Source organism: Hippopotamus amphibius, chromosome 1, assembly GCF_030028045.1.
Source record: "Hippopotamus amphibius kiboko isolate mHipAmp2 chromosome 1, mHipAmp2.hap2, whole genome shotgun sequence".
NCBI lineage: Eukaryota > Metazoa > Chordata > Mammalia > Artiodactyla > Hippopotamidae > Hippopotamus > Hippopotamus amphibius.
In genome coordinates this window covers 36,487,747-36,513,737 of record NC_080186.1, presented here as the reverse complement: position 1 = coordinate 36,513,737, position 25,991 = coordinate 36,487,747, and the positions used below count along the sequence as shown (strand labels likewise).

At 45.6% G+C, this 25,991-nt stretch overlaps 1 protein-coding gene across 1 annotated transcript in view; it reads right to left on the bottom strand.

Annotated features, from left to right (window-relative positions):
* Positions 1 to 25,991, bottom strand: part of ARMH1 (armadillo like helical domain containing 1) — a 47,707-nt gene that overhangs the window by 1,934 nt on the left and 19,782 nt on the right. The window contains exons 5-7 of the mRNA XM_057708684.1: positions 25,340 to 25,506; positions 24,184 to 24,380; positions 21,262 to 21,346 (exon numbers count right to left, since the gene is read on the bottom strand). Of these exons, the coding sequence (XP_057564667.1) occupies positions 21,262 to 21,346; positions 24,184 to 24,380; positions 25,340 to 25,506 (449 nt within the window). The remainder of the gene's footprint in view (positions 1 to 21,261; positions 21,347 to 24,183; positions 24,381 to 25,339; positions 25,507 to 25,991) is intronic.

Sequence of the window (25,991 nt, the reverse complement as noted above, 5' to 3'; positions counted from 1 at the left end):
AATAGCACGATGACTGTTATCCCTCTTTTACATTTGAGGGAATGAGGCACAGAGAAGTAAAGCACTTGCCTAAAGTACCACAGCTAGGAAGTGGTGGAAGCAAAAGGAGGGAAAGATTCAGTTAGCGAGGAGGAAGGGACTAGAATTTATCGAGGGCATTTTCTGTAGATACTTCGCAGTCATTCATTCCATCCAGGATTGACTCTGCCTTTCAGCAAATCTGCATAGGACGCCTCTTGTGCCTGGCGAACAGTTTGGTGACAAGTGCTATAAAAGGGGTCAGTGGGCCATGAGAGAGCCTTGGAAGGTGATGGAGGACTGAATATTTTTGTAAAGAGGAAAGGACCCCAGATAGGCAGAGCTGGAAGGGGGCAGAGTCAGATGGTAATGTGATGGTACACCAGGTAAACACAGGTGCTTGCTGCATGGAAGACCGTGCTTAGAAACGTGCTGTCCCCCAGCTGCAGAGTCAAGTGCTGCTGGTCTGTTCACTTACTTCCAGGGCAAAGTTGTTTCCCTGACCAGCTCATTTGCGTACCAGAATGCAATGTAGACTACGTGAGAATATTAACAGTATTATCTGTTTGAATAACAAAAATTAACCTTTTATTTTCTTGTCAGGAGATTTTACCCAGTAAGAACATGTTTAGGGATAATTCTCTACAATGGAAGAAAGGCTTTTGTTGGTAGGTACAAAGGCAGCACAAGTGCTGGGGGATCAACCAGTAAATGGGAGGATGGGGCTGGCAGGTACATATGTGTAAGTTTCTCTCCACTTTAATGAGAATATCTTGATAAAGACTTTTGGGAGAAGAAACACTTTAGGATTATTAGTGGGATCTTTTGAGGCTTTACTTAAATAAGGCAAAGTATTTGGGCTTTCAAAGACAAAAGGCTACTCTGTAGAAATACAAAGAAATTCCTACTTAAGAAGTAAAGGATATAGCTGACTTGTTTTAGAAAGTGGTTCCAAGTTTAAACTGTAGGTTGGGAACTGGGTTCTCTGATTCCCTGCCCCCAGCTGTAAGTGAAGGTTTAGAGGAAGTTATACAGCAATCTTACTAATGAACATAGGTGCAAAAAATCTGCACAAAATATTAGCGAGTTGAATCTAGCAATATGTAAAAGGAATAACGTGCCATCTAGGAATGCACATATATCATCTTAATAGAAAAAAAAGCTTGAAAAAATTGACTCAATCTTGATAAGAGCTATCTACAAAAAACTATAGCAAAGGTTATACATAATAGATAAACATTGGAAACTTTCCCTTTTAGATGAGAAATAAGGCAACCTCCCACACATTCCTTTCCACCAAAGGCAAAAGACAAGTGACCTGAAGAGAAACCAGAGTATACTTAGCTACATTTGCCACTCTTTCCTTAACTGATTGTAACTCTCCAAGACTGGTTTCTATTCCTGTGCTATGGTGACTCCTCCAGGAAAATCTGTGAAACGGATTTTTGGAAAAGATGTACTGTCTTTCTCTTATCTCTGAGTTTGTGTAAGACTAGAATTTTTTAATTAATTAATTAATTAATTAATTATTGGCTGTGTTGGGTCTTTGTTGCTGCACGTGGGCTTTCTCTGGTTGCAGCAGGTGGGGGGCTACTCTTCGTCGTGGTGCCGTGGGCTTCTCACTGCGGTGGCTTCTCTTGTTGCAGAGCACAGGCTCTAAGCGTGAGGGCCTCACTAGTTGTGGCTCACGGGCTTAGTTGCTCCATGGCACGTGGGATCTTCCTGGACCAGGGGTAGAACCCATGTCTCCTGCATTGGCAGGTGGATTCTTTACCACTGCACCACCAGGGAAGTCCCAAGACTAGAATTTTTTCCTTGAATATTTGATAGAATTCTTTGAAGCTTCTGATCTTATGGAAAAATTAATTACTGATTCATTTTCTTTAATGGTTAGAGGACAATTTGGGTTTTCTACTTCTTGAGTCTGTTTTAGGTAAATTATATTTTCTAGATGTTTTCATCTAAATTTTCACACATATTGAAAGAAGTTTTCATTAAAAAATGAAATCATTAAAAAATCATTTTAATGAATATAGCATCTATAATGATGTCTCCTTTTGTATTCTTCATATTGATAGTATGGGTTTTCTCTTTTTGCATCAGTTCCCCTTGCCCCTAAATCCCATGGGAGTAACACAGATGAATGCCTGCTTATGCAGTGGATTTCATTACAAAGAGAAACCCTGATTTCAGAGAACGTGAATGTTGTATAGTAATCAGTAAGCCTGCTTGCCCCTTGCTCTAAAGGGGAAATTATCGTTATTTTCCATAGCTGTTTGCTAAACAAACATCCTTGAAAAGATAGTCTGGAACAAAGAGCAGTAGGTATTTCGTTTACAAGACATGCAGAAACATAAAACACCTGTAGAAAATTGTCTCAGGATTATTTTTCTTTTGCTAGAAGTAATCCTTTAGCAGGCATACTGGCTCTGTTGGTGAATTTAGGGGGAAAGCATTCAGTCTTTCATTATTAAGTATAATGTTAGCTGCAGATTTTTATTTTTATTTTCTTTTGGTAGATGCTTTTTATCAAGTTGGGGACATTCTCTTTTTTTCTTTTCTTTTTCTTTTTTTTTGCTGCATCACATGGCTTATGAGATCTTAGTTCCCCAACTAGGGATTGAACCCAGGCTCTTGGCAGTGAAAGCATAGAGCCCTAATCACTGGACCACCAGGGAATTCCCAGGGAAGCTCTTCTCTAGTCCTATTTTTCTGAGAATTTTTAATTATGAATGACTGTTGAATTTTGTCACCTGCATTTTCTCCATGTGATTGATATAATAATGTGATTTTTCTTTAGATTTTATCTGCCTGTTAATTTGGCAGATAAAATTGGTTGACTTTGGGATATTGAACCAGCCTTGCATTCCTGGAATGAACCCTGCTTGGTCTCAGCCTGTTCTTCCCAATCACAGAATCAAAGAGTTACTCTCCCAGAAGGATGATCCTCAAGGATGTCTGGTGCTACCCCTTCCAGTGCTTGGTACTCTGGGGACAGGCCTTCTGGGGCAGCCCCTTTCCTCTATGGGCCAACCTGATTCAGAAAACAGCTGGCCACTGCTTCTGCACTTTCTCTTTCATCAAGGTCTTCTGGGGTAGCCCTCACAATCCCAACTACACCCTACCCCAACCTCTGATTGCTCAGATATGGTTCTAATTTGGAATCACAGAGCCAGCAACACTGTGGAGGGAAAGGGACCAGTACACTGAGCCTCCCTGTGTTCCCCCAAACACTCTCCCACCTGGACAAAAATGCAGCCTGGGATGCCTCTGGCCACTTGGCAGCTGTAGCCTGGTGCCTGCAATCCCCAAGTCTTTCTCACTTGTTCTTTTATTGTTTGGTTGTGAAACCTTTTCTTCCTTTTTCTTGAATTACTGCCTCTTGGTTTTGGGGTCTGAGTGGTTGGCTCCTCCTCATGTCTGAGGCCTCATATATGCGCCCGGTCAGCTGCAGCACAGCTCTCAGTAGTAGCTGGGCTTTTCCTGGGCACAAACTGCTGGCATCTGTGCCTCGTAGAGGTTTTCCTGCAGCAAGTGAACTCGGTGAACATTCAGGGTAAAAATGAATGGTTGAAGATACTTTAATGAAATTTCCCTGACCACCAATGGCATTCTCTGCCCATGTGGGACCAAGCACTCCAGAAGACAAATACCTGGTTCTGCCCCTTCATTTTACACTAAATGCTTGAGCCTTCATTGATTATGTATCTGCTCCTTCATATGTATGGGGATCCTTGGCAACATGAAGATTTATTCACTGAATCACTTTTTCTTTTGGCCGCACTGCACAGCTTGTGGGATCTTAGTTCTCCAACCAGGAATCAAACCCAGGCCCCAGCAGTGAAAGCACGGAGTCATAACTGCTGGACCACCAGGGAATTCCCCGTTGAATCACTTTTGATTGAGTTTTAAATTTCACAGCTGTCACTGTTTACACCCAAAGTGGAAGTGCTAGTCCCTGCCCAAATGTCTCCACAAGAACCACAGCCAGTTACAACTCTATACGTTGTGCTAGTTACTCAGCGCAGCGGACTCATTCAGAAATCAAAGGGAACAGGAGACTGCTGCCATTGGCAGCTTTGCCTGAAGCCTGTCGTGTTGACAACACCCAACTGTTCTAAATTGAAGCAGTCACTGATTTATTCATTGGTTGATTCATTCATCTAACAAATTACTTATTGAGCATCTTCTCTGTACCAGATCCCTGTGCTAGGGCTATGAGGAGGACTAAGATACAATCCCTGCCACAGTCCAATGGGGAGGACCAGTAAAGAAACTGGCATTTATGATGTGGTGTAAAAGAGCCATAGGCACACAAAGGAAGCCAGGCTGGTGTGAGGGCAGGTTGAGGAGGTCGGGGATAGAGAATCAGGAGAAGGCTTCCCTGGAGCAGGTGGCACATGAACTGGCAAGGCCACAGGGAGAAGAGAAGGACTGATGAGTGCCACGTTGGATAGTGTGTGCCACCCTGGTGGCCAGGCAAGCAGGGAGGTCTAACTGGGACACAGGGTGGTGGGTCAAGGAGTGAGAGCTAAGCCGGTGCAGGCAGGCCAGCCCCAGCTTCTGGAGGCTTTGCACGTGCCAATTACCCTATAGAGCAGATGTTTTCTCACCTTTCATTTCAGAGAAGACTAAGAAAGACTGACAAGCTTGCCAAGGGTCAAACAGCTAATGAGTAGTGAAATAACTCTGTTGGATTCCAAACCTCTTATTCTTCACCGTTAAACTAAATGCCACTGCATCCTCTTTGGTGGAGGACCAGGAAAATAGACTGTGTGGGCACCATGCTGGAGAGATGGAGATCAGTGTAGATGTGAGAAATACAAAGACCTGAATTACAGCAGTGGACACAGAATGGAGAAGGGGGGACAGATCTGAATGATATTAAGGAGTTAGAGTTGACTGGCTTTGTTAGAAGTTGGTTGAAGGTGGGAAGCAGGAAGAGATGACAATTACCCATGTGTCTAGCCTGGGTGATTGGGTGCTTTTTGCTGAGATTGGGACCTCAGAGAATGAAAGGTTTGGAGCAGCAATATGAGGAGTCTAATTCTGAATATGGTCAGTGATATCCAAGGGGAGATGTCCGGAAGGCAAGTGGATATGAGGGTCAGGCTCTCAGGCTCAGGAGAGAGGTCTGAGCTGCACAGTGGTCACTCAGCCACTGTGCCCTTTATCCACAAAATGGGAATAATAATGGTACCTGCCTCATTAGCTTGCTGTGAGGACAAAATGAGTAACAAGCTAGAGCAGTACTTAGCATATAGTCAATATTCTATGAAGGTGAGCTATTATTGTTTCTATCACTATAGGTGGTAATTAGAACCATGGGCGTGGATGAGATTCCACAAAAATCAAAAGGAAGAGAAGAAGATGTGGGATTGATTCCTAGGAGAAGAAGAACCAACACCTAAGGGACTGGTGGAGGAATAGGAATGTATGAAGGGCTGAGAAGTAGTTTCCAGAGAGATAGGAGGAAGCCAGGAGGGTGTGGGGTCTGGAAAGGAAGGGATCTGAGTCCTCAGGGAGGAGGGTATGATCAGGAAGGTTTGCAATTGACAGTTCATGCCCAATGAGGCTGAGAAGCAGCTCTGCGAGGCCCATGCCCATTCGTCTGACAAATCACAGATTGGGTACGTGTCAGCTGCAGTGCTGGCGCTGACTGAGACAGCAGTAAACAAGGCAGATGCGAGGAGCGTGCACCAGCACGCGATGGAAACTGGAGGGCAAGGGAAGGACTCCTCCAATCCAAAGAGGCACCACGGAGCCCACAGCCTGTCAGCCTCAGAAGAAAGCCCTGTGATCACCTGTCTGATAGATGCAGAAACCCAGAACAAAGACTTGCCCAGGGAATCGCAGTGAATAGGAGAAGACACAGCCATAGGAGCAGGTTTCATATTCATGTGGCAGACGTGCCTCAGGAATGGCATTGCACCTGGGAATTGTGGGTCTGTCAGGCAATCGTTTCCAAGGCATTCAGCACTGATGAGGTTGGTTTTACCCGTCTCTGCTCCCACAGCCTGGGAAAACCATTCTCCGGGTTCTTGCTCTTCACATCCAGACAAGACTGTCACCTGCTGGTCATATTTGAGACATGTGCCTCAGTGCCGTCCATACACGGCTTTGCTTCCTTTTCCAGAAGAGTTGGGGTTGAGCAAACTGCACTGTTGTAAGGAAAAGACCAGTGCCAGGCATCTTCCTGACCAATTACATCCTGTCTTTGATCCCTGTACATTCTGCCACCTCTTCTATGAAATCCTGTTCAAAGTTGAAACATTAAAAATATATTTTATACACTATTTCATTACAAAAAGCCAGGCAATGAGGTAATTAGTGTTAGGGTGGTATAACTGTTGCTGAATCAATAATTACTAAGGTGTGTCTTCTGTTGGTATCTGCTCTTCTGGGCCAGTCTGACCAAGTCCAACCAGCCTGTGTGCTGGTGATTGGAAGTATTCCTGTCACCCGAGTGGAGCACCCCGATACCAGGTGTAGGGCAGGGTGGTGGGAGACAGTATTGACAGTATCAGGCCCCAGCAGACACAGTGTTTTGGGCCAGGCAAACTGGGCAATTAGAAACATTTTCCCCAAGGACTTTCTATTTTTAAAAAACTCTGTAAGACTGTATAATAAAATAAATGCTCAATAAAGTGTTGCAGTTGAAGGGCTCATGTAATTTTGGAGAAATAATATATCTTTTAAAAACATTCAGGGACTTCCCTGGTGGCGCAGTGGTTAAGAATCCACCTGCCAATGCAGGGGACACAGGTTCGATCCCTGGTCTGGGAAGATCCCACATGCCGCGGAGTAACTAAGCCTGTGTGCCACAACTACTGAGCCTATGCTCTAGAAGCTGTGAGCCACACCTACTGAGCCCATGAGCTACAACTACTGAAGCCCGCACAACCTAGAGCCTGTGCTCCACAACAAGAGAAGCCACCACAACGAGAAGCCTGTGCACCGCAACGAAGAGTAACCCTTGCTTGCCACAACTAGAGAAAGCCCACGTGCAGCAACGAAGACCCAACGCCACCAAAAAATAAATAAATATTAAAAAAATACAACTAAAAACATTCAGTAGATTATTATGTGAAATTATCCATTAGTATCAGAGCCTGTGACCATTGTTCATTGAAGTTACACAGGACCCGTGCCTCTTACACAGCAGGAAAGGCTGGAACTACTCCCTGTGTCGACTCAGAGGAGGAAAACAAAGGCACAAGGTTTTACAGGGCAAAAGCTGTACTTTTATTGTTATTTATTTAGTTAGTTTTAAAATATATTTTTATTTATTGGCTGTGTTGGGTCTGTTGCTGCACGTGGGCTTCTGTAGTGGTGGAGAACGGAGGCTACTCTTCATTGAGGTGCTCCGGCTTCTTATTGCGGTGGCTTCTCTTGTTGCGGATCACGGGCTCTAGGTGCACGGGCTTCAGTAGTTGCGGCTCATGGGCTCGGTAGTTGTGGTTCACGGGCTCTAGAGTGCAGGCTCAGTGGTGATGCACGGGCTTAGTTGCTCCACGGCATGTGGGATCTTCCTGAACCAGGGATCGAACCCATGTCCCCTGCATTGACAGGAGGATTCTTAACCACTGTACCACCAGGGAAGCCCCCAAAGCTGCAGTTTTAAAAATGAAATCTTTTAGTATTTGCTTGACCCTGTGAAGGGTATGAAGCTGAGAAAACATAATTAAAAAAAATATGTTTTATTGTAATAATAATGATGTTTTCTATCCTCAGATTTTGTCTGCTGCTCGACATTGGTAAAAACGAAGAAGAAAGTCTTGTTCTTGTAACGCTGGGCAGGCAGGAGAGTGTGGTGGTGGTGAGATGGGTGCAGGAGTCAGACTGCTTGGGTGTGACCCACAGCTTTCCCACTTAACATCTTTGAGGCTTTGGACAGGCTATTTAATTGCTCTGTGCCTCAGTTTCCTCATCTGTAAACTGGGGATGATAATACTACGTACTTCTCAGAATTATTCTGAGGGTCACTGGAGATGATGAAAGAGCTTAGAACAGTGCCTGGCACATAGTCATCATCAGTCACTGGTAGCGATTACCAGTTATTATTACTATTATTATTGCTATTGTTACAAAGTTCTAGGACAGCAGGGACTTCGTTTCATTTGACACTATATACACAGTGCCCAGCCCAGTGCCTGCTCTTGTTTTTTTTTTTTTTTTTTGGCACACGGGCTTAGTTGCTCCGCGGCATGTGGGATCTTCCTGGAGCTGGGATCGAACCCGTGATCTCTGCATTGGCAGGCAGATTCTTAACCACTGCGCCACCTAGGAAGCCCCCTTTTTTTTTTTTTTTTTTTTTTTTGGCACACGGGCTTAGTTGCTCCGCGGCATGTGGGATCTTCCTGGAGCTGGGATTGAACCTGTGACCTCTGCATTGGCAGGCGGATTCTTAACCACTGCGCCACCTAGGAAGCCCCTGCTCTTGTTAAATAAGTAAATGAATGAATGAAAAACTTGAGTTATTTAAAAGTAAACCAATGAAGTACTTATCAAAAAAGTGAAAAGGTAACAACAGAATGGGAGAAACCATTCTAGTATCCAGAATATATAAAGAACTCGTACAATTCAACAGCAAAAACACAAACACCCAATTTTTTAAATGGGCATAGGACTTGAATAGATATTTCTTCAAGGAAAAACATAAATGGCCAACAAGCACATGAAAGAGATGTTTAACATCTTTAGGGACTTCCCTGGTGGTGCAGTGGTTAAGAATCTGCCTGCCAATGCAGGGGACATGGGTTCAATCCCTGGTCCAGGAAGATCTCACATGCCACGCAGTACCTAAGCACGTGTGCCACAAATACTGAGCCTGTGCTCTACAGCCTGCGAGCCACGACTACTGAGCCCTCATGCCACAACTACTGAAGCCCATGTGCCTAGAGCCTGTGCTCCACAGCAAGAGAAGCCACTGCAATGAGAAGCCTGTGCACCACAACTGAGTAGCCCTCACTCGCCACAACTGGAGAAAGCCCACCCGCAGCAACAAAGACCCAATGCAGCCAATAAAAACAAACAACAAAAACCAAAAAAACACCAAAAAAAAATCTTTAGTCATTAGAGAAACCCAAATCAAAACCGCAATGAGGAACCATCACTCCACATCCATTAGGATGGCTATATATAAATATATATATTTATATATTTGAACAATAACAAGTGTGGGCAAGGATATGGAGAAATTGGAACACTCATACATTGCTGGTGGGAATGTAAAATGCTTCAGTTGCTGTAGAAAACAGTTTGACAGTTCCTCAAAATGTTAAATGGTATTAGCACACGACCTGGCAATTCCACTCCTAGTATATACCCGAAAGAATTGCAGACAGGCACTCAAACAAATACATGTGCATGTATGTTCATAAAAGTACTATTCACAACAGCCAAAAGGTGTTAACAGCTCAAACGTCCACCAGCAGATGAATGGAGAGGCAAATTATGATACAGCCTTTCAATGGAATATTACTCAGCCATAATAAAGAAGAAAGTACTGGGATTCCCTGGAGGTCCAGTGGGCAGGACTGGGGACTTTCACTGTGGTGGCCCCAGTTCAATCCCTGGTTGGGGAACTAAGGTCCTGCAAGCCACACAGCATGCTGCCCCCAAAAAAGAAAAAAAAGATAAAGTACTGATACATGCTACCACATGGATGACCCTCGAGAACAGTATGCAGAGCAAAAGAAGCCTGATAGAAAAGTTCATATATTGTATGACTCCACTTATATGCAATAGCCAGAATAGGTGAATCCATGGAGACAAGATTGGTGGTTTCCAGGGGCTGAGGGGAGGGGACAGTGGGCAAATGCTTAATGGTACAGAGTTCCTTTGGGGGTAACGAAAACGTTTTAGAGCTAGATAGAGGTGGTGGTTACACAGCACTGTGCATGTATACTAAATGCCACTGAATTGTTCATTTTAAAATGGTTAATTTTGTTATGTGAATTTCACCTCAATTAAAAAATGCTTTTATGATGAGAAAAGAAGTAAACCAGCTGTGATGAATTTCTAAATCAATCATACTTCTTAGTATTAGGAATCTATGTAACTTCACAGCACCAAGAACATCAGGAAAATTAAGAATGATGTTCTTGCCCATCACCAGTCTCTCCAGGTCTCTTCCTCTCTCCAGGACAGGGGAAGAGATGTCACACATTTGAAGACTTGTCTGTGTCTGTCCTGTGTGGTCACTAGGGCCACTGTTTCCCTGCTCTAACACTTCTAGAGGAGTATACTCTGTCAATGAGTGCAGTTTGCTTAGCCATTAATTCTGCCATTGTACTTCGAGGCTGATAAGCCACACTTGTAACTTCACTGTAGGAAACATGATCATTTTATGAGCAAGTCAATTTAATCATAGGTTGTAGGTCAATTACACACACAAAAAAATTATTCTCCAAGTGACCATTTTTCCAAATTCACAAACATTTCCATTTTACCATAAAGTTGTTTCTTATACCTATTTGTTAAATTTTCAGAAATTTTTATCAGATGGTACAGTGGTTTTCAAATATGTCCACAGGGCTTCTCAGGCGGCGCAGTGGTTAAGAATTCGCTTGCCAGTGTAGGGGACACAGGTTCAATCCCTGGGCCAGGAAGATCCCATATACTGCAGAGCAAACTAAGTCTGTGTGCCACAACTACTGAGCCTGTGCTCTAGAGCCCTCAAGCCACAACTATGGAGCCCACATGCCACAACTACTGAAGCCCTCATGCCTAGAGCCTGTGCTCCGCAACAAGAGAAGCCACCACAATGAGAAGCCCTCGTCGCACCACAATAAAGTGTAGCCCCTGCTCTTCGAACCTACAGAAAGCCCACATGCAGCAACAAAGACTAAACGCAGCCAATAAATTAATTAATTAATTAAAAAATAAAGTAAAAGATGTCCACAAAGTTTTTAGTAGGTTTCCTTTCAAGAGGTGGAGCCCAATTCTCTCCTCCCCTTGAGTGTGGGCTCAACTTAGTCACTGGCTTCCAATGACTAGAGTAAAACAGAAGTGACATGTGCAACTTCTGAGATAAGATTACCGAAGATATTGCAGCCTCCTCTTTGCTCTCTCTGATCACTTGCCCTGGGAGAAGCCAGCTGACATGTCAAGACATCAAGCAGTCCTATAGTGAAGTCCACGTGGTGAAGAACAGAGGCTTCCTGCCAACAACCAGCACTAACTAGCCAGGCATGTGAGTGAGCCACCCTGGAAGCCGGTCCTCCAGGTCTGGTCATGCCTGCAGGTGACCACGGCTGAGGCTGACCGCCTGTACTGCAACCTCATGACACACCCTGAGCCAGAACCCCTCAGTTAAGCTGCTCTCAGATTCCTGACCCACAAAAACTGTGGGAGATAAGTATTTATTTTTAGTCGCTGGGTTTTAGGGTAATTTGTTATATAGCAATAGGTAATGAATACAGATGGGCTGATTTAACAGCTTTTGTGGATTTCTGCAAAGTCTGAATATAATGACTTTCATGTTGCCTTCATAGCAGCATTTTAAGGAATCTTCATGTGTCTCTGCCCAAGCTCTCTGTAGCTCCAGTGGCAGGGAGTAGGGGCAAGGAGCGGGGACCTGCTGAGGGAACTGCTGGAGGTCATCATGCTACATGGCCTAGACTGCCCATCCTTGGGAGAAGAGGGGATGGGGGAGGGGTGGGGCAAAAAAGGGAGGGCAGGGTCCAGAGAAGGGGACCAACCAAGGGCAGAAAGTGGTACTGAGGGGTAGAGAGAGGCTGAGGCCCCTAAGAACTCAGAAGTTCTGGCTTCTCCCACATCTTAGGCCCTAGCAATACAACCAAGAGGAACTGCTGTAGACTTTACAAATATTTTAAATATTGAAAGTAAACATATTTTCAGTAAATTGGTAATTTGGTGAGCTGGGCACTCAACAAATTGGTCATCTGGCCAGTAGATTTTGCGTAAGCATACATCTGGCAAATTAATTTGCAATGATTGGTCTCCTTCTAAGTAAGTCATACATAGTAATTTTTATGTTCCTAAGGTAATAATTTATTTGTAACAGATACTAGTATATTTACACACACACATATATATTTCAAATTCCCAACAGAATTAATTTCTCCTTCCAAAAAACTTTGTGACTTTGACATTCTCTTCTCCAGGGAGGGAGATCAGTGAGTGAATACTTCTGTGCCTTTAGACTGCTTGTCATGATTAAGTCCCTGCCTGCCACTAATTCCTGGAATAGCCATCCTCCCTGGGAGGAAACTGCCATTTTTCACTTCACAGCCATTATAAATGGAGACAAATTCCAGGCAGGACCACTTTGGAGAAGTCCTCCCTTAATTTTAATTTTGATTCTTTTAGGTTGAATAGGATCATCATTAAAAGAAATTCTAACATCTTAATTCTATGAAAAAAATCCTCAGAAATTAGTGGATGTAGGTGTCAGAACCCTTTCCCTGGTTATTTCTACTTCAAAGTGAAGAACAGAGAAGAATGGGCAATCAGGATTGGCTCAGTGGGGACCAGAAAGCCATTACTTGGTCCCAGGTTTCCTCTTCCACTCTTTTTTTTTACATTAATTAATTAATTAATTAATTAATTGACTGCATTGGGTCTTTGTTGCTGCACATGGCTTTCTCTAGTTGCTGCACACGGCCTTCTCTAGTTGCGGCGAGCAGGGGCTACTTTTCATTGTGGTGCGTGGGCTCCTCATTGCAGTGGCTTCTGTTGTTGCCGAGCTCAGACTCTAGGCGTGCACAGGCTACAGTAGCTGGGGCACACAGTCTCAATAATTGTGGCTCACGGGCTCTAGAGTGCAGGCTCAGTAGTTGTGGTGCACGAGCTTAGCTGCTCCGCGGCATGTGGGATCTTCCTGGAGCAGGGATCAAACCCATGTCCCCTGCGTTGGCAGGCGGATTCTTAACCACTGTGCCACCGAGGAAGTCCCTCCTCTTCCACTCTTTTGTAAGAACTTGGAAGGGCAGGGTGCCCCATGACCTTCAGCATGGGGCTCCCTGACCCAACACTCCTTCAGGGGCTCCTGCATAGGTGGGGGGAGATGTAATGTTAGGAGACCCAGCTCGGCCAGACAAACATATTTCAGGAAACTGCATGAAAATATTGAGAAAGGGGAGCAAAAGGAAGACAGAGAAGCTTATCCTACCTAAACAGGCATGGAACCACAGCCACCACCACATACGTGCCGCAGCTGCCACACATCCCACTGCAGTGATTTTAAAACCTGGCCACAAAATTATTTGACCCTCCTCCCATCAAGATGTGGGATCTACTTGCTTCCTTTGAATCTGGGCAGGAAGTGACTCTACGTGACTTATGAAGCTAGGTCAAGAAAGGTTATGCAGCTTCGGTCTGGAATGTCTTGGAAGCTCACTTGGGCTGTTTCCCTCTTGGAATCCGGCCACTGAGCTGAGAGAAGCCTAAGCTACAGGGAGTGGCCACGTGTAGGTGCTGCAGTCCACAGTCCCAGCTCTGAGTCTCACCTTCAAGACCCAGAATATCCCAGCCTCCACGTGCTGCTTAAGACTTGAACTTGGGTGAGGCAAGTGAGGCATTTGCCTCTGATGCAAAATTTAAGGGAGGGGCCAAAATCCAGTAATCAAGATAGATACTTTCTAATGCAATTAAAAAATTAATGCAGGGACTTCCTAGGTGGCACTGTGGTTAAGAATCCACCTGCCAATGCAGGCAACATGGGTTTGATCCCTGCTCCAGGAAGATCTCACATGCTGCAGAGCAACTAAGCCCACGCACCACAACTGCTGAGCCTGCACTCTAGAGCCCGTGAGCCACAACTATTGAGCTCATGCACCGCAACTACTGAAGCCCAAGCGCTTAGAGCCCGTGCTCTGCCAAAAGAGAAGCCACTGCAATGAGGAGCCTGTGCACCACAATGAAGAGTAGCCCCTGCTTGCAGCAACTAGAGAAAGCCCGTGTGCAGCAATGAAGACCCAATGCAGCCAATAAATAAATAAAATTTTAAAAATTAATGCAAAAAAAATCGTGAAGAATGACCTATCAAAATGTTAAATAAAAACAGGATCAGTAAAAGTGCCACATGGAGTCATATTGGAGCCTGAGACAAAAGGAAAAATCAGTAACAGTGATCCTCACTAGCCTTACTCTAGTTCCTGCCGTGGCCCTGGCTGTTTTCCAACTGAGGCCCCGGAACAGGGATAATCCATCTCTGCTGTGTCATGTTCAAATTTCTGATCTACATGATGTGTGAGAATAAAATAGTGATATGAAAGAAAAAAAAAAAAAAACAAAAAAAATAAAATAGTGATATGGACTTCCCTAGTGGCACAGTGGCCAAGAATCTGCCTGTCAATTCAGAGGACACAGGTTCGAGCACTTGTCCATGAAGATTCCACATGCCATAGAGCAACTAAGCCTATGTGCCACAACTACTGAGTCTGTGCTCTAGAGCCCATGAGCCACAACACTGAGCCCATGTGCCACAACTACTGAAGCTCCTGAGGCTAGAGGCTGTGCTCCGCAACAAGAGAAGCCAGCGCAATGAGAAGCCTGTGCACCGCAATGAAGGGTAGCCCCTGCTCTCCACAACCAGAGAAAACCTGTGTGAAACAATGAAGACCCAAGGCAGCCAAAAATAAATTTATTAAAAAAAAATAGTGATAGTTTTATGATACTAAAGTTGGGGTGGCTTGTTATAAGAAATAGGTAACCAGAATACCCACCCTCTGCTCGAGAGCCTTATCATCTCCTACCTTCCTTCTCTTTTCCTCGTCTGAACCCTGTGCCTTGGCCCCAAGAACTCTCAGAAAGTAAAGAGTCACTTAAGACACACAGCCTCCACTTAGCCATCTGGGCTGAAAAACTAGGTTTTTCAAATTTTATTCCCAATGTGATGACTGTCAGTACAAATTAGGATATATACAATTCAGTCATCCCGATTTATTCATTCAACAAATTTTTAAGAGCCTACTTTTGCCAGTACTCTTTAGGCATTAGGGATACAATGGTAAACGAAGAATATGAAGTCTCAGCTCTTCTGGAGCTAACAGAGCTAACAGAGGACAGACAATAAACAAATAAATAAGGTCATTCCCGAAGGAGATAAGTGCTATGATGTAATATGATGGAGAGAGGCCTAGGCGGATGGTGGGAAGAAATGGGGAAGCTTTAGAGACACTGGTTGGAAGTCCTCTCTCAGAGGTGACGTTTGAGATGACACTTGAAGTCTGAGAATCTGACCATTGATCCCAGGTCTAGGGGGAAGAGTCTTCTAGAACTTTGCAGGCCATGGCAAGTGTATAGATTTCAGTCTAGGTGCAATGGGAAGATAAGGCGTGACACTGTTTACTTTACATTTTAAAAATGATCATTCTGTCTGCAGTGTGAGAATGGATTACAGGGGCCCAGAACAGAAGCACAAAGATAAATTAGGAGACAGGATGGTAGGTTAGCCTAGGTGATCACAGTGGGGACAGAGAAGGTAAGTGGGGGCAGAGCCTAGACCTCTTGGTAAGGATGGGATGGGCTGAAAGGTGAGAGAAAGCAGGTCACCTAGTATCAATTCTACACTTTTTACTTGAGCAATTAGGTTGGCAGTGGCACCTTTTACTGAAAATAGAAGAAAGAACAAGTTTGGGGAAGAAAATGAAATAGGAGGGAAGGGGACAGGGCACAATCATTAAAGAATGACACAGCTACTGAGAAAAACAGGATACAACAAAAACCGGTTAGCACCTACTAGGGCCAAGATGGTGGCAGATTCGACTTCCAGTAGACCTTGAGCCTCATTGTATGCATTGTAATACACTAGCATATGCTAAATGACACACCCACACGTGCCAAGACAGTTCCGAGGCCAACCATAAAAGACCAAAAAGTGAGCGGTGGCCCAATTCCTAGAAATCTCTGCCCCTTCCCCAAAGTAGAATAATGTTCCCAGTTATTAGCCTATGAAAGTACCCAGCCCATAAAAACTAACCACCCCCGCACCCTGGGGCTGCTCTCAGTTTCTGAGAGGGACCACATTCTGCCCATGGAATGTGTATCTTTGCTTTCACTTTACTTTGGCTCACACTCGAATTCTTTCCTGTACGAAGCCCAAGGACCGTCACTTGGCAGCCTGTCCCAGGGACTTGCCTGAGACCTAGGACATGACCATTCTCTTGTGCTCCCATTCTCCTGCAACCAAAATCAAGAGTCCTGTTTTGGCTATACATTTTGGATGTCTATTAGACATTCATGGAGACTTCAGGGGAGAGATCAAGGCCAGAGATATAGACTTTGTAGCTGAATATATAACATATACATATGGTATGTAAAGTCATGAGACTAGACAAAATCACACAGGGAGAAGGTGTTGCTAAAGAGGTGGGAAGTAGGCTGACCCAACAGCCTGGTAGAGAAACAGGAGAAACTAGCAAAGGAGACTTGGTGAAACCAGACAGCAGGAGGAAAACTGAACGTGGTGTCACAGAAGCCGAGAAGAGAGCGAGTTGCTTTTTGACCAACTGGGTCAAGAGCAGCTGAGAGATCATACAGGAAGAAAATAGAAAAATGAGGAGCTGGAGGGGAGCTTGGGGTCAAGGAAGGGTGTGCATCCCTAAACAATATAATTTAATTTAACCTTTCTTGGGGGGGATGAGGACATGTCTTTTAAGTCTCTTGTAATTCATAGGTTACCAAGGAGAGGCTCATTTTGAAGATGGGAGATACAGAGTGTATATATATATATATATGTATATATATATATATATATACACACACACACACACACATACACATATATATATACACATACTTAAAAATTTTATCAGCTTTCTTGAGGAATAATTGCCATTTACAGAGCATATATGCATGTCAATGGAGATGAACTGCCAGAGAAAAAGGGAGAGGGTAGCTGCAGAAGAGAAGTCTGAGGGACTGTGCTTCAGAGAATTAGCAGAAGCTATCTGATGGGAACAGGGACATTCCGTTGTAATGGGAAATAGAGCAGAGAAGGTGGGTGACAGTTCAGGCAGGTTGTAGGTTTGGAGGTGGGAAGGTGGAGTTCTCAACGGAAAAGGCGGTGAGGTCATCTCCAGGCTCCTCCAGCACAGGGAAAGGGTCACCAGGCCCTCTGACCCTCTGCACCTCCTGTTCTCAAGGGATTGTCTCTGAGAATCCACTTTCCCTGGAGCCTTCTCAGGGTAGGATGCCTCCGCCTCCCCCACACGCAGCGCGGGTAGAGAGCACAGCCTCGGTAACTTTCTCCTTCCAAACCATTCCTTTTTTTCCTCGAATACAAACAAATAAATGCAAACAAATCCCCAGTACGTGGCACACCACAGATATTCAATCAATACTTGTTTTTAAAAAGCAAAGCAACCCTGCCCTTATAAAGGTTAGTCCCTTCAGCTCTATCACCCCCCCCCCCCCCCCGATGTTCCCAGCATCCTGGGAGTGCCCCACCTTGGTGTCCTCAGATTCAGAGAAATGAATCTCTGATCCTCTCTGGTCACCACTGTTAGCACCTCATCTAAGACCTGTCACATCTTCCCTCCCCTGCCTTTGGAGGAGTTGCCATGGAAACTGAGAACCGCATTCTCTCCCTTTTCCACTCCACCGACCTTGTGAATTAGTTCCCCCTAGTGGAGGATCCATGCACATGCATGCTCTGTGTTCCCAGGGACACGAAGACCGTTTTGAAGTGCCCGGAAAAAAGAATAATTCTTTCATTCAACAGACATTTCTTGTACCCCTCTGATGAGTCTGGCTTATCTGAAATTATTCTGAGGTGCACAGTTTCACTGTTATCACACCAGCAGACATCAAACCAAACAGGCAGTGACAATGCTTCGCGCTCCTGCTGCCTGCGCCAGAGTTGGTTGTTACATAACAAACTGCAGAGGGACTCTAGATCGGGCTGATATGGGAAGAAGCTGGGCCAGTTCAGCTCTGGAGGGGTTCATCAGCAAAACTGAAGCTAAGCTATTTTTTTTTCCGTAAATGTGTTCAACAAACTTCTACTGTGCACCACCGTTTATATGCCAGGCCCTGAGCTGGAAAAAGAGATGAAACAGACTCTGTCCCTGCCCTGAAGCTGCTCAGAGGGGAAGGCATTTAGGCAAGTAGTCACTAATACAGTGCGTACGTGCAGGACTCCCTCCTTCACCCCTCAACAAACACGTACCAAGGACCTAACATATGCTGGGGACTGTGCTGGGGGTATAAGGACAAAAACTATGACAGCTGCACGGAAACTGTGCACAGTCTAGCATTCTGGAGATAACTGCTCCAATGGAGGGAGGTGCTGGAGGGGAGGAGGGTTCAAGGTGGTGTCAGCTATAAATTGGAACTTGCCATCTGCCTATACAAGAATTAAATCACTTTGTGCTGCTATAGCCACTGACTTTCCACTGCTATAGCCACTGAGTTTCCACATCCTCTGGAGGGAATTCAGGGTGGAGACCAGGAATGAGGCACTCTGTGCTTTGGAAGATGGGTGGAACAGGTCTTTAGATAGTTAGATGTTTTCAGGAGCTGATTTTATGAGCCCAACCCTTACATCTCCTCATATCTAGAAAAGCACTAAATCCCTACATGGTGACGTCTGCTCCTCATGACGAGTAGAAACCCCTTACAAAATATGTTTGATTGCATGTACTCCTCCTTTACCAAGAATACATATATACTAATCTTCCCCCCCCTGCCTCTTTGGAACAGTTTCTCAGAGCTATCTGGGATGCTGTCTCCCGGGTTGCAGTCCTCATTTTGCCCCAAATAAACTCAACTCGCAACTCTCACGTTGTGCATTTTTCGTAAGTTGACAGTGGTAAAAAGGAAGGAGGCTGACATTTGTGCAGGGGTGAAGGCAGGTCAGGGAAGGAAGGCCTCAGAGAAGAAATGCTTAAGCTGGTAAGTGATGGATGAATAGGAGTGGTCACTTTGCCAAGTGGAGGTGCAGTGAGGGGAGGGAGGTTACAGCATCACCCAATCTAGTCTCCTCGGCTTGTTTGATTAAACTTCCTGACATGATTCCACCTCCAGCTCAACCCCTTGCCCCGATGCCAGGGACAACTCTCTGCTGCTGGGCCTGACCTTGACTTAGGTGCCTCCGCCACTCCACCCCCTCACTGGCAACTCCTCCCCAGCTAGGAGACTCTGCTTCAGCTGGTAGCCGATTCCAACACAGCACTACTTTTCAACACAGGAGTCCACCTACCCCTGCAGGGGTCAAACAATTACAAAGTTGACAGTGCTGCTGAAGGAAAGATAAAGCGGACATTCAATGTCAACACTGCCTCCAAAAAAACAATCTAGGGTGTGACACAGAGCAGGGCCCTGTGGGGCTCCTGGGCACAAAGCCTTTCTGTGTCCCCTGTTTCTTTGATGATAGGAAAACAGCCTTCATTCAGCCTCCATGACCTCCCCTGAGTTCCAGGGGGCAGATGCAAGCAGCTGTTAATTAGTGAAGGGAGGGGATGCATGAGACCTGGGAGAAACAGGCAAGAGCAGCCTTGGGGCAGGTCCTGTTTCCCCAGCAACAATACACACAACAATATCTTTGAGCCTTTCTGCAGACGTTGAAACCCCCTCCAGGTGTAAGAAGTTAATGATTAACCATAGTACGCTGCCCACAAGCATGTAGACCCCAGACCAGTTGGACCTGCAGGCTGATGATGCTGACTTCTACTTAGCTCACCACCAACCCATCAGAAGAATGCAGGACTGTGACTGCCTTGATCCTTATCGCATACCCCTGACCATGAGCCCTGACTACAAGACCTCTCCCTATTCCCCAGAGAGGGGGGCACAGTTCTTGAGGCACTAGCCACTGTGTTCCCTCTTTTCCTGGCAAAGTAATAAAGCTATTCCTTCCTACTCCTCCAAAGCTCTGTCTCCGTATTTCTATTTGGCATTGGTGAACAGAGGCCAGGTTTTTCTCAGCGACAGTTGGGAGTGAGCTCCAGGCCTCTGTCGATCCCCAGGGTCTCACTTATATACCTTAACCCCGGTACCTGCCTCCTCCTTCTGCCCCTCCCAGGCTTCCTGGACCTGGGGCTCAGCCCGTCACCGTGGACACAGAAGTCCGGATAGGTAGTGCCACCCAGACCCTTCCTGCCTGATGGGCCTCCCTGCCCTGGCCTCCTTGGCCGGGTCCATCCCCCTTCATGAGCCATCTCTCTCTCCACACCCAGGCAGTCCCCAGTCCTGCCCCTCTTCTCTCTTCCTGGGGCCTCTCTATCCAGCTAGATCAGCACAGTCCATTTTGTTGTCTGAACAACGCAGAAGGCCTCCCAGCTGGCCTCCAGCCTCAAGTCTCCCTCTGTCTCTGGCCCGCTATTCCATCTGGCATTCAACGTGCTCCATGATCTGGTTCTGGCCTATCTTTCTAGGTCTTCCTGGACTGAGACCTCTACCAAACATCCACCAAATGACCTCCCTGCCATCCCCCAGACACATCTTGTACTTCCCTGTGTCTGGGCCTTCCTTTATACAATTCCGCTTTTCAGAATGACCTCCTCTGCTTTCTACCTTCCTCAATCCTTCCCATTCTCCAAGGCTCAGCTCAAATATCACGTTCTCAGTGAACCCTTCCTTGATCTCTCCTGCTGAAAACAGAATCTCCCTTCTCTGAACCATCATAGGAGCAGGGAAGAAAATAACATCCTGGAAACACCTGCCATGTGCTGCATGTTAAAAGCATAGGCTTTGGAGTGAGACAGATCTGGTCTGAATCTGGTTAGCTGTGTAACCTTGGGAAGCATACATAATCTCTCTATGCTTCAGTGGTTTAGCTTGAAAAACATAAAAATGCCGACCCCAACCCCTCATTCGTTTGAACATTTGAATACCTAACATGTGCCAGAATCTATACTCTTGTGGTTATTTTGAGAATTAAATGGAATGATGCATGGAAACTGGCTGGCACATAGGCGTACTGAAAACTTATTAACACTACTATTATACAATCTAGTTTCTTAGAAGAACAGTCTTCAGGGTGATTTCTGTTTGGAGGGGAAGTGGCACGTAAGTCTGGGAAGCAGAGCCAGCTCTGGACCCAGGCAGATTCTAACAACAGCTCACGCACGGGGCTGATTCCAAGCGCAGAACGTGACTGTCATTTTCTAAATAGCTTGCCCACAGTACGGAGCCAGCACCTTCCGTCAGCTGAGGCTGTCCAGGACACTCAATAAGGCTCTTTGTGAATAGGAAGAAACGTCTCAGAGCAAAGCTACCCAGTTCTCATGGCCATCTTCTGCCACCTGGAGCAGACCCGGCTGCCTCCCCTACCTTCATACTGGACTTCCAGGTGCATCGTGCGCAGCAACTTCAGCACGCAGTCCACGATGCTGGGGTGTGCGGTCCCGATGATTGACTGGCAAGACAGACAGCGGGACAAGGTGGTTACTCTTTCCGCCTAGTACACCTGGAAGAAGTGAAAAGCTGACTTCCAAACTGCCGGGTAGCCTGGCTGAATGGGGAGGGGGGACGGTGGTGAGTCACTGGGCCTTGGCCCGGCACCCGAGAGGTTAATTTCTCCTGGCGAGGAGGGGCAGAGATGGGCAGCCAGCCAGGAATCCCCTGAGAATCTGCGGAGGTTGCCACTGAACCCTCTGGCTCAGGAGGCAGTTGGTGGAGGCTAGCTGGCCGCTGCTAGAGGTGCAGGGACAAGTTGGCTATCTTGGCTGCAGGGAGGGTGGGCACAGGCCTGAGAGAGTGGAACTCATCCAAGATCCTAAATCTTCTCTCCCTCAGGGTCTCACCCAATCAGGCACCTCCTCCTGTCTGAGTCTTCTACCTGTGCACTGGGTTCCTGTCCTTTGACAGGAAGCGTCCTCCAGCTCACGCAGATTGACCGCAACTGTCCTTCAACTCTGCCTCCTCTTGCTAATGCTCCTTCCCCCCTTATACCTAAGCTTCCTAGGGGAAGCCACTTCTTCATCCTCCACGCGTCCTTTGACAGGCGGCTGTAATTGAATTTTTCCTGCCATCAGACAGTCCCCTCATTCACCAAAACTTTTCCTGCTGGCCCCAGCTTTCTGTTCTACCCACACTTAATTTCTCTTCTGTATTTGAGCCAGCTGATCATGTCCTTCTTCTTGAAACTCTTTTTCCTTCATCTTCACAGCCGTGTGTTTTCCTGTTCTCCTTTTATGGCTTATTGTTCTTTTTCAAGGAGGCAGAGTGGTATATGGAAAAAAATGAGGACTCCGGATTAGAGCTGGATTGTAATGTTCACGTAGTAAGTATCTGCTAGTGTGTGGCCTTGAACAAGTCACTGAACACCCTCCTAAGCCTCATTGGCATCACCCTTTAAAATGGGGATGATAACACCTGTCTCCATTAGCCAGTGTGAAGACGAGAAGAGACAGTGTACGTTAACCCTGAGCACAGTGCCTGGCATGTAGGAGGCATTTAATAAATGGAAACTGGAAACAATGATTATCAGATGTTTAGCTGACCTTCTTCCTCAGTGTTGGCAGTGTTCCTTCTCTTCTTACTTGGTACATGCTACCTGGGGGATCTTATGGACTTCTACTCTTTTAGGAGATCACGTCTCTGCTCATGAACTCCAAACTGCCATCTTCATCTCGGATCTCCCTCTGGAGCCTCAGACTTTTATTTTCTACTGTCCTGTGGGCACCTCTACTAGACGTCCCGAGCAGTGATTCCTCAACTGAGCTAGGAATCAGAATTGCCCGGGGAACTTCAAGGCCACCTGAAAGCTGTCAGATTCTGTGGTGGGGCGCTCAGGATTCAGGAATTTTTGCACAAATGATCCATCTGCTTTTGTTTTTTTACACTTTGGATATATGCAGTTTATTTATTTATTTATTTTTTACTTTTTCTTTTTTTTTTTTTAAGAACTTTTATTGAGGTACAGTTAACAGACAATAAATTGCATATATTTAGAGTGTACAATTTGGTATCCCAATCTCCCAATTCATTCCCCCCCAACCCTCCCCGCTTTCCCCACTTGGTGTCCATATGTTTGTTCTCTGTGTCTCATTTGACATCTGTGTCTCTGTTTGACACCTGTGTCTCTATTTCTGCCTTGAGAACTGGCTGGTTTGTACCATTTTTCTAGATTCCACATATATGTGTTAATATACGATATTTGTTTTTCTCTTTCTGACTCACTTCACTCTGTGTGACAGTCTCTAGGTCCATCCATGTCTCTACAAATGTCCCAGTTTCATTGCTTTTTACAGCTGAGTAATATTCCATTGTATATATGTACCACATCTTTTTTATCCATTCATCTGTTGATGGACATTTAGGTTGCTTCCATGTCCTGGCTATTATAAATAGTGGCAGACGGATTCTTAACCACTGTGCCACCAAGGAAGTCCCCATCTGTATCTTTTGCAACCAGCTTGGCCTTCTCCTCAGATGGGCATTTGGGAGCCACCGAGGCTCATCAAGTTTATTGGGTCAAAACCTGACTCCTCCCAAATCAAACCTGTTTTTCCTGTTCTCTTGGTGGCACACAAGTCACCATGCTAAGTCCAAAGCTGCTGTCTTCTTGACTCCTTTTCTTTAACTGCCCCAAGTCCCATGCACTCTGCCTCTGAAATGCCTGTCCAACCTGGTCACCTCGATTTCTCCTGCTACGGTTCAGGACGTATCATCTCTTTGATCTCTTGTCTCTCTGCCTCCAGCTCTTCCTGGAGCTGTACTGAGAGCTTTTGATGGTTTATCTCAAAACCTCTCTTGGAGCCTCTATTCCCTCCTTACTAGGCATGTTGTCTTCATGTGGTCACCATGTCCCAAAGCTGACTTCGCTGCATTCCAGGGCACTGAGAGGAAGGCAGAAGCCAACGAGAGAAAGGGAGCTTTCCCAAGCACTGGAGATCTGGCTTCTTTCTTCACTTACATGCTGCCTACAAATGCACCATGAGTCTTTCCCTATCCAACTGACTCCTTTAATCTTTTCTACAGTCCTTTCATCATCCTTGTTGCTTGTCTCAACCACTTTTAAGTCTGCCAACATCTTTCTGATCCTTAAGTAAACAGGACAAATCACTCTGCTGGAAGACATGAACTCTCTGCCCTGCCCTGGCCTTCTGGAAGTAACGCTGATTGAACAACAGACATGCAGTGGGAGGCTGAGCTCTGTTTCTCATGCCTGCGTGGAGTGCAACTGTGGAAGGTAATTGTCAGATTACTGAGTTGGAATCAGAACCACTGGAGCGTGCGGCCTGGGCTCACCTGGGCAGTCCTGAGAGTCTGCAGGGACAGCTGCTGAGCTTTCGGGGACGCACAGGGCAGCAAAGCTATTAGACCTTTGTACACTTGATTCTGGTACTTGGGATTACCGTGGATCAAAGAATCCAACAGAACCTGCACTTCTTCCTGGGTCTCTTCTGACTTAGACTTTGCCAAAAATTCTGCTATGGATCGTACACCTGAGCAAAGGAGAGAGGAAACGCTAAATTGGAAGGGGTTTATGAAAATTATCCTTACTCAAGGTTACATAATATGAGGTAATAGGATTAACATGTATTTAACCAGGCCTGTTCAGTCAGAGCAAAATTGAGGCTCTGTTCTCATGGAGCATTGTTGTTGTTTTCCCCTCGTGGCTATGTGGCTGGAGGATTTTGTTTCAACATAGGCATGTTAGCTTGTCAAAATCTGTTTTAAAATTTAAAATGGCTCAGTGAAACGCACAAATAAAACTTGCACTTTTGATTGCTGTATGATAACTAACATGTAGCGCTCAGCACTAAATTTTTTGACAGATGCTACCTTATTTAATCCTGGAAACTATCCTGAGAGGGTGGTGTTGGTCCCATTTTATGGATAAATACACCGAGGCTCAGAGAGGCTGTAGGGGAGACAAGACGAAAGAGCAGTGAGGGAAGTGCTTTAAAGATGGACATGTGCGGGATGGCATCTCCGTTGCACACCTCAAGCAGAGCACCTGGTGGGACATACTGAGATTCCCGGGTTATTTTCTTTGCTCATGGCACTGGAAGCTCTTTGAGGACGAGGACTGTATTTTACTCACCTTTGTATTCCCAGCACCTTAGTGTATACCTAGCACGCACATTCAATGATTTTAGTTCAATTTTACTTCTAGTTATTCACAAATGGCTCAGTAAATCTTTATTGAATGGATGCATGAAAGAGGATATATTTGAAATGAAGTATTTCCAAAACTACCATGGAAAGATTTGGGCAAATGATGAATCAGGAACATCATAAATCTGGGTCTTCCGGTGGTGATATGGATGAGAGCTAAGTGAGTCCACCCTACAGAACACTTCTTGTGCAACCAGGTCCATGATGCGTTTTCCTCTAGCAGTGTTGGGGGCGGCCCCCGGGAGACAGGGGAAGTGACACCCTCGCCCTACTTGGTACCCACCATAGCTTTCACAGATGAGCTCCTTGTATTTCCTGCCAGAGTTTGCAATAACCTGAAGTAGCTTGATGGATTCCTTCTTGTCTTCCTCCTTGATCTTCTTCAGCGCCAGTATTTCCAAGAGTGTTAGGACCCCTCCAACCTCAAGAAATTCTATAAGGTATCGATTACTGTCCAGAGGGATAGAAAAGTAGAAATATGACATTTGTCAAGTTCCTTGGCACTAACCTTTCTAAGGGATCTCAAGGACCTTTCTTTATATATTCCTTTTAGCCAGGAAATGTTCATGGGTAAAGGGACACAACAGTTTGGAAATTCTTCCTTCCAGAAGGAAATGCAGAAGTTAAATACAATGGCCATTTCCTGTGCTTGGATTTCCAGGGCACCTCAACTGTCCCTTGGGGGATCACCCCTCCACCACTCATGAGCCATGTGGTTTTGGGAAGTGAGCAGGTGACAGTGTGTCACCCTTCTGACTGCAGTAATTGGTTTGGGGCCAGGCATGTGACCTAAGTTGGTCCAATGAGGCTCAAAACCCGGGGCTTTCTTGGGAACCCTTGGGAAAGACATGTTCTCTTTTTGATGTGACTGAGCTAGAAGGATGCATGTCTGGAGCATCTGAGGACCACAGCACACAGAAACCTATGAATATACA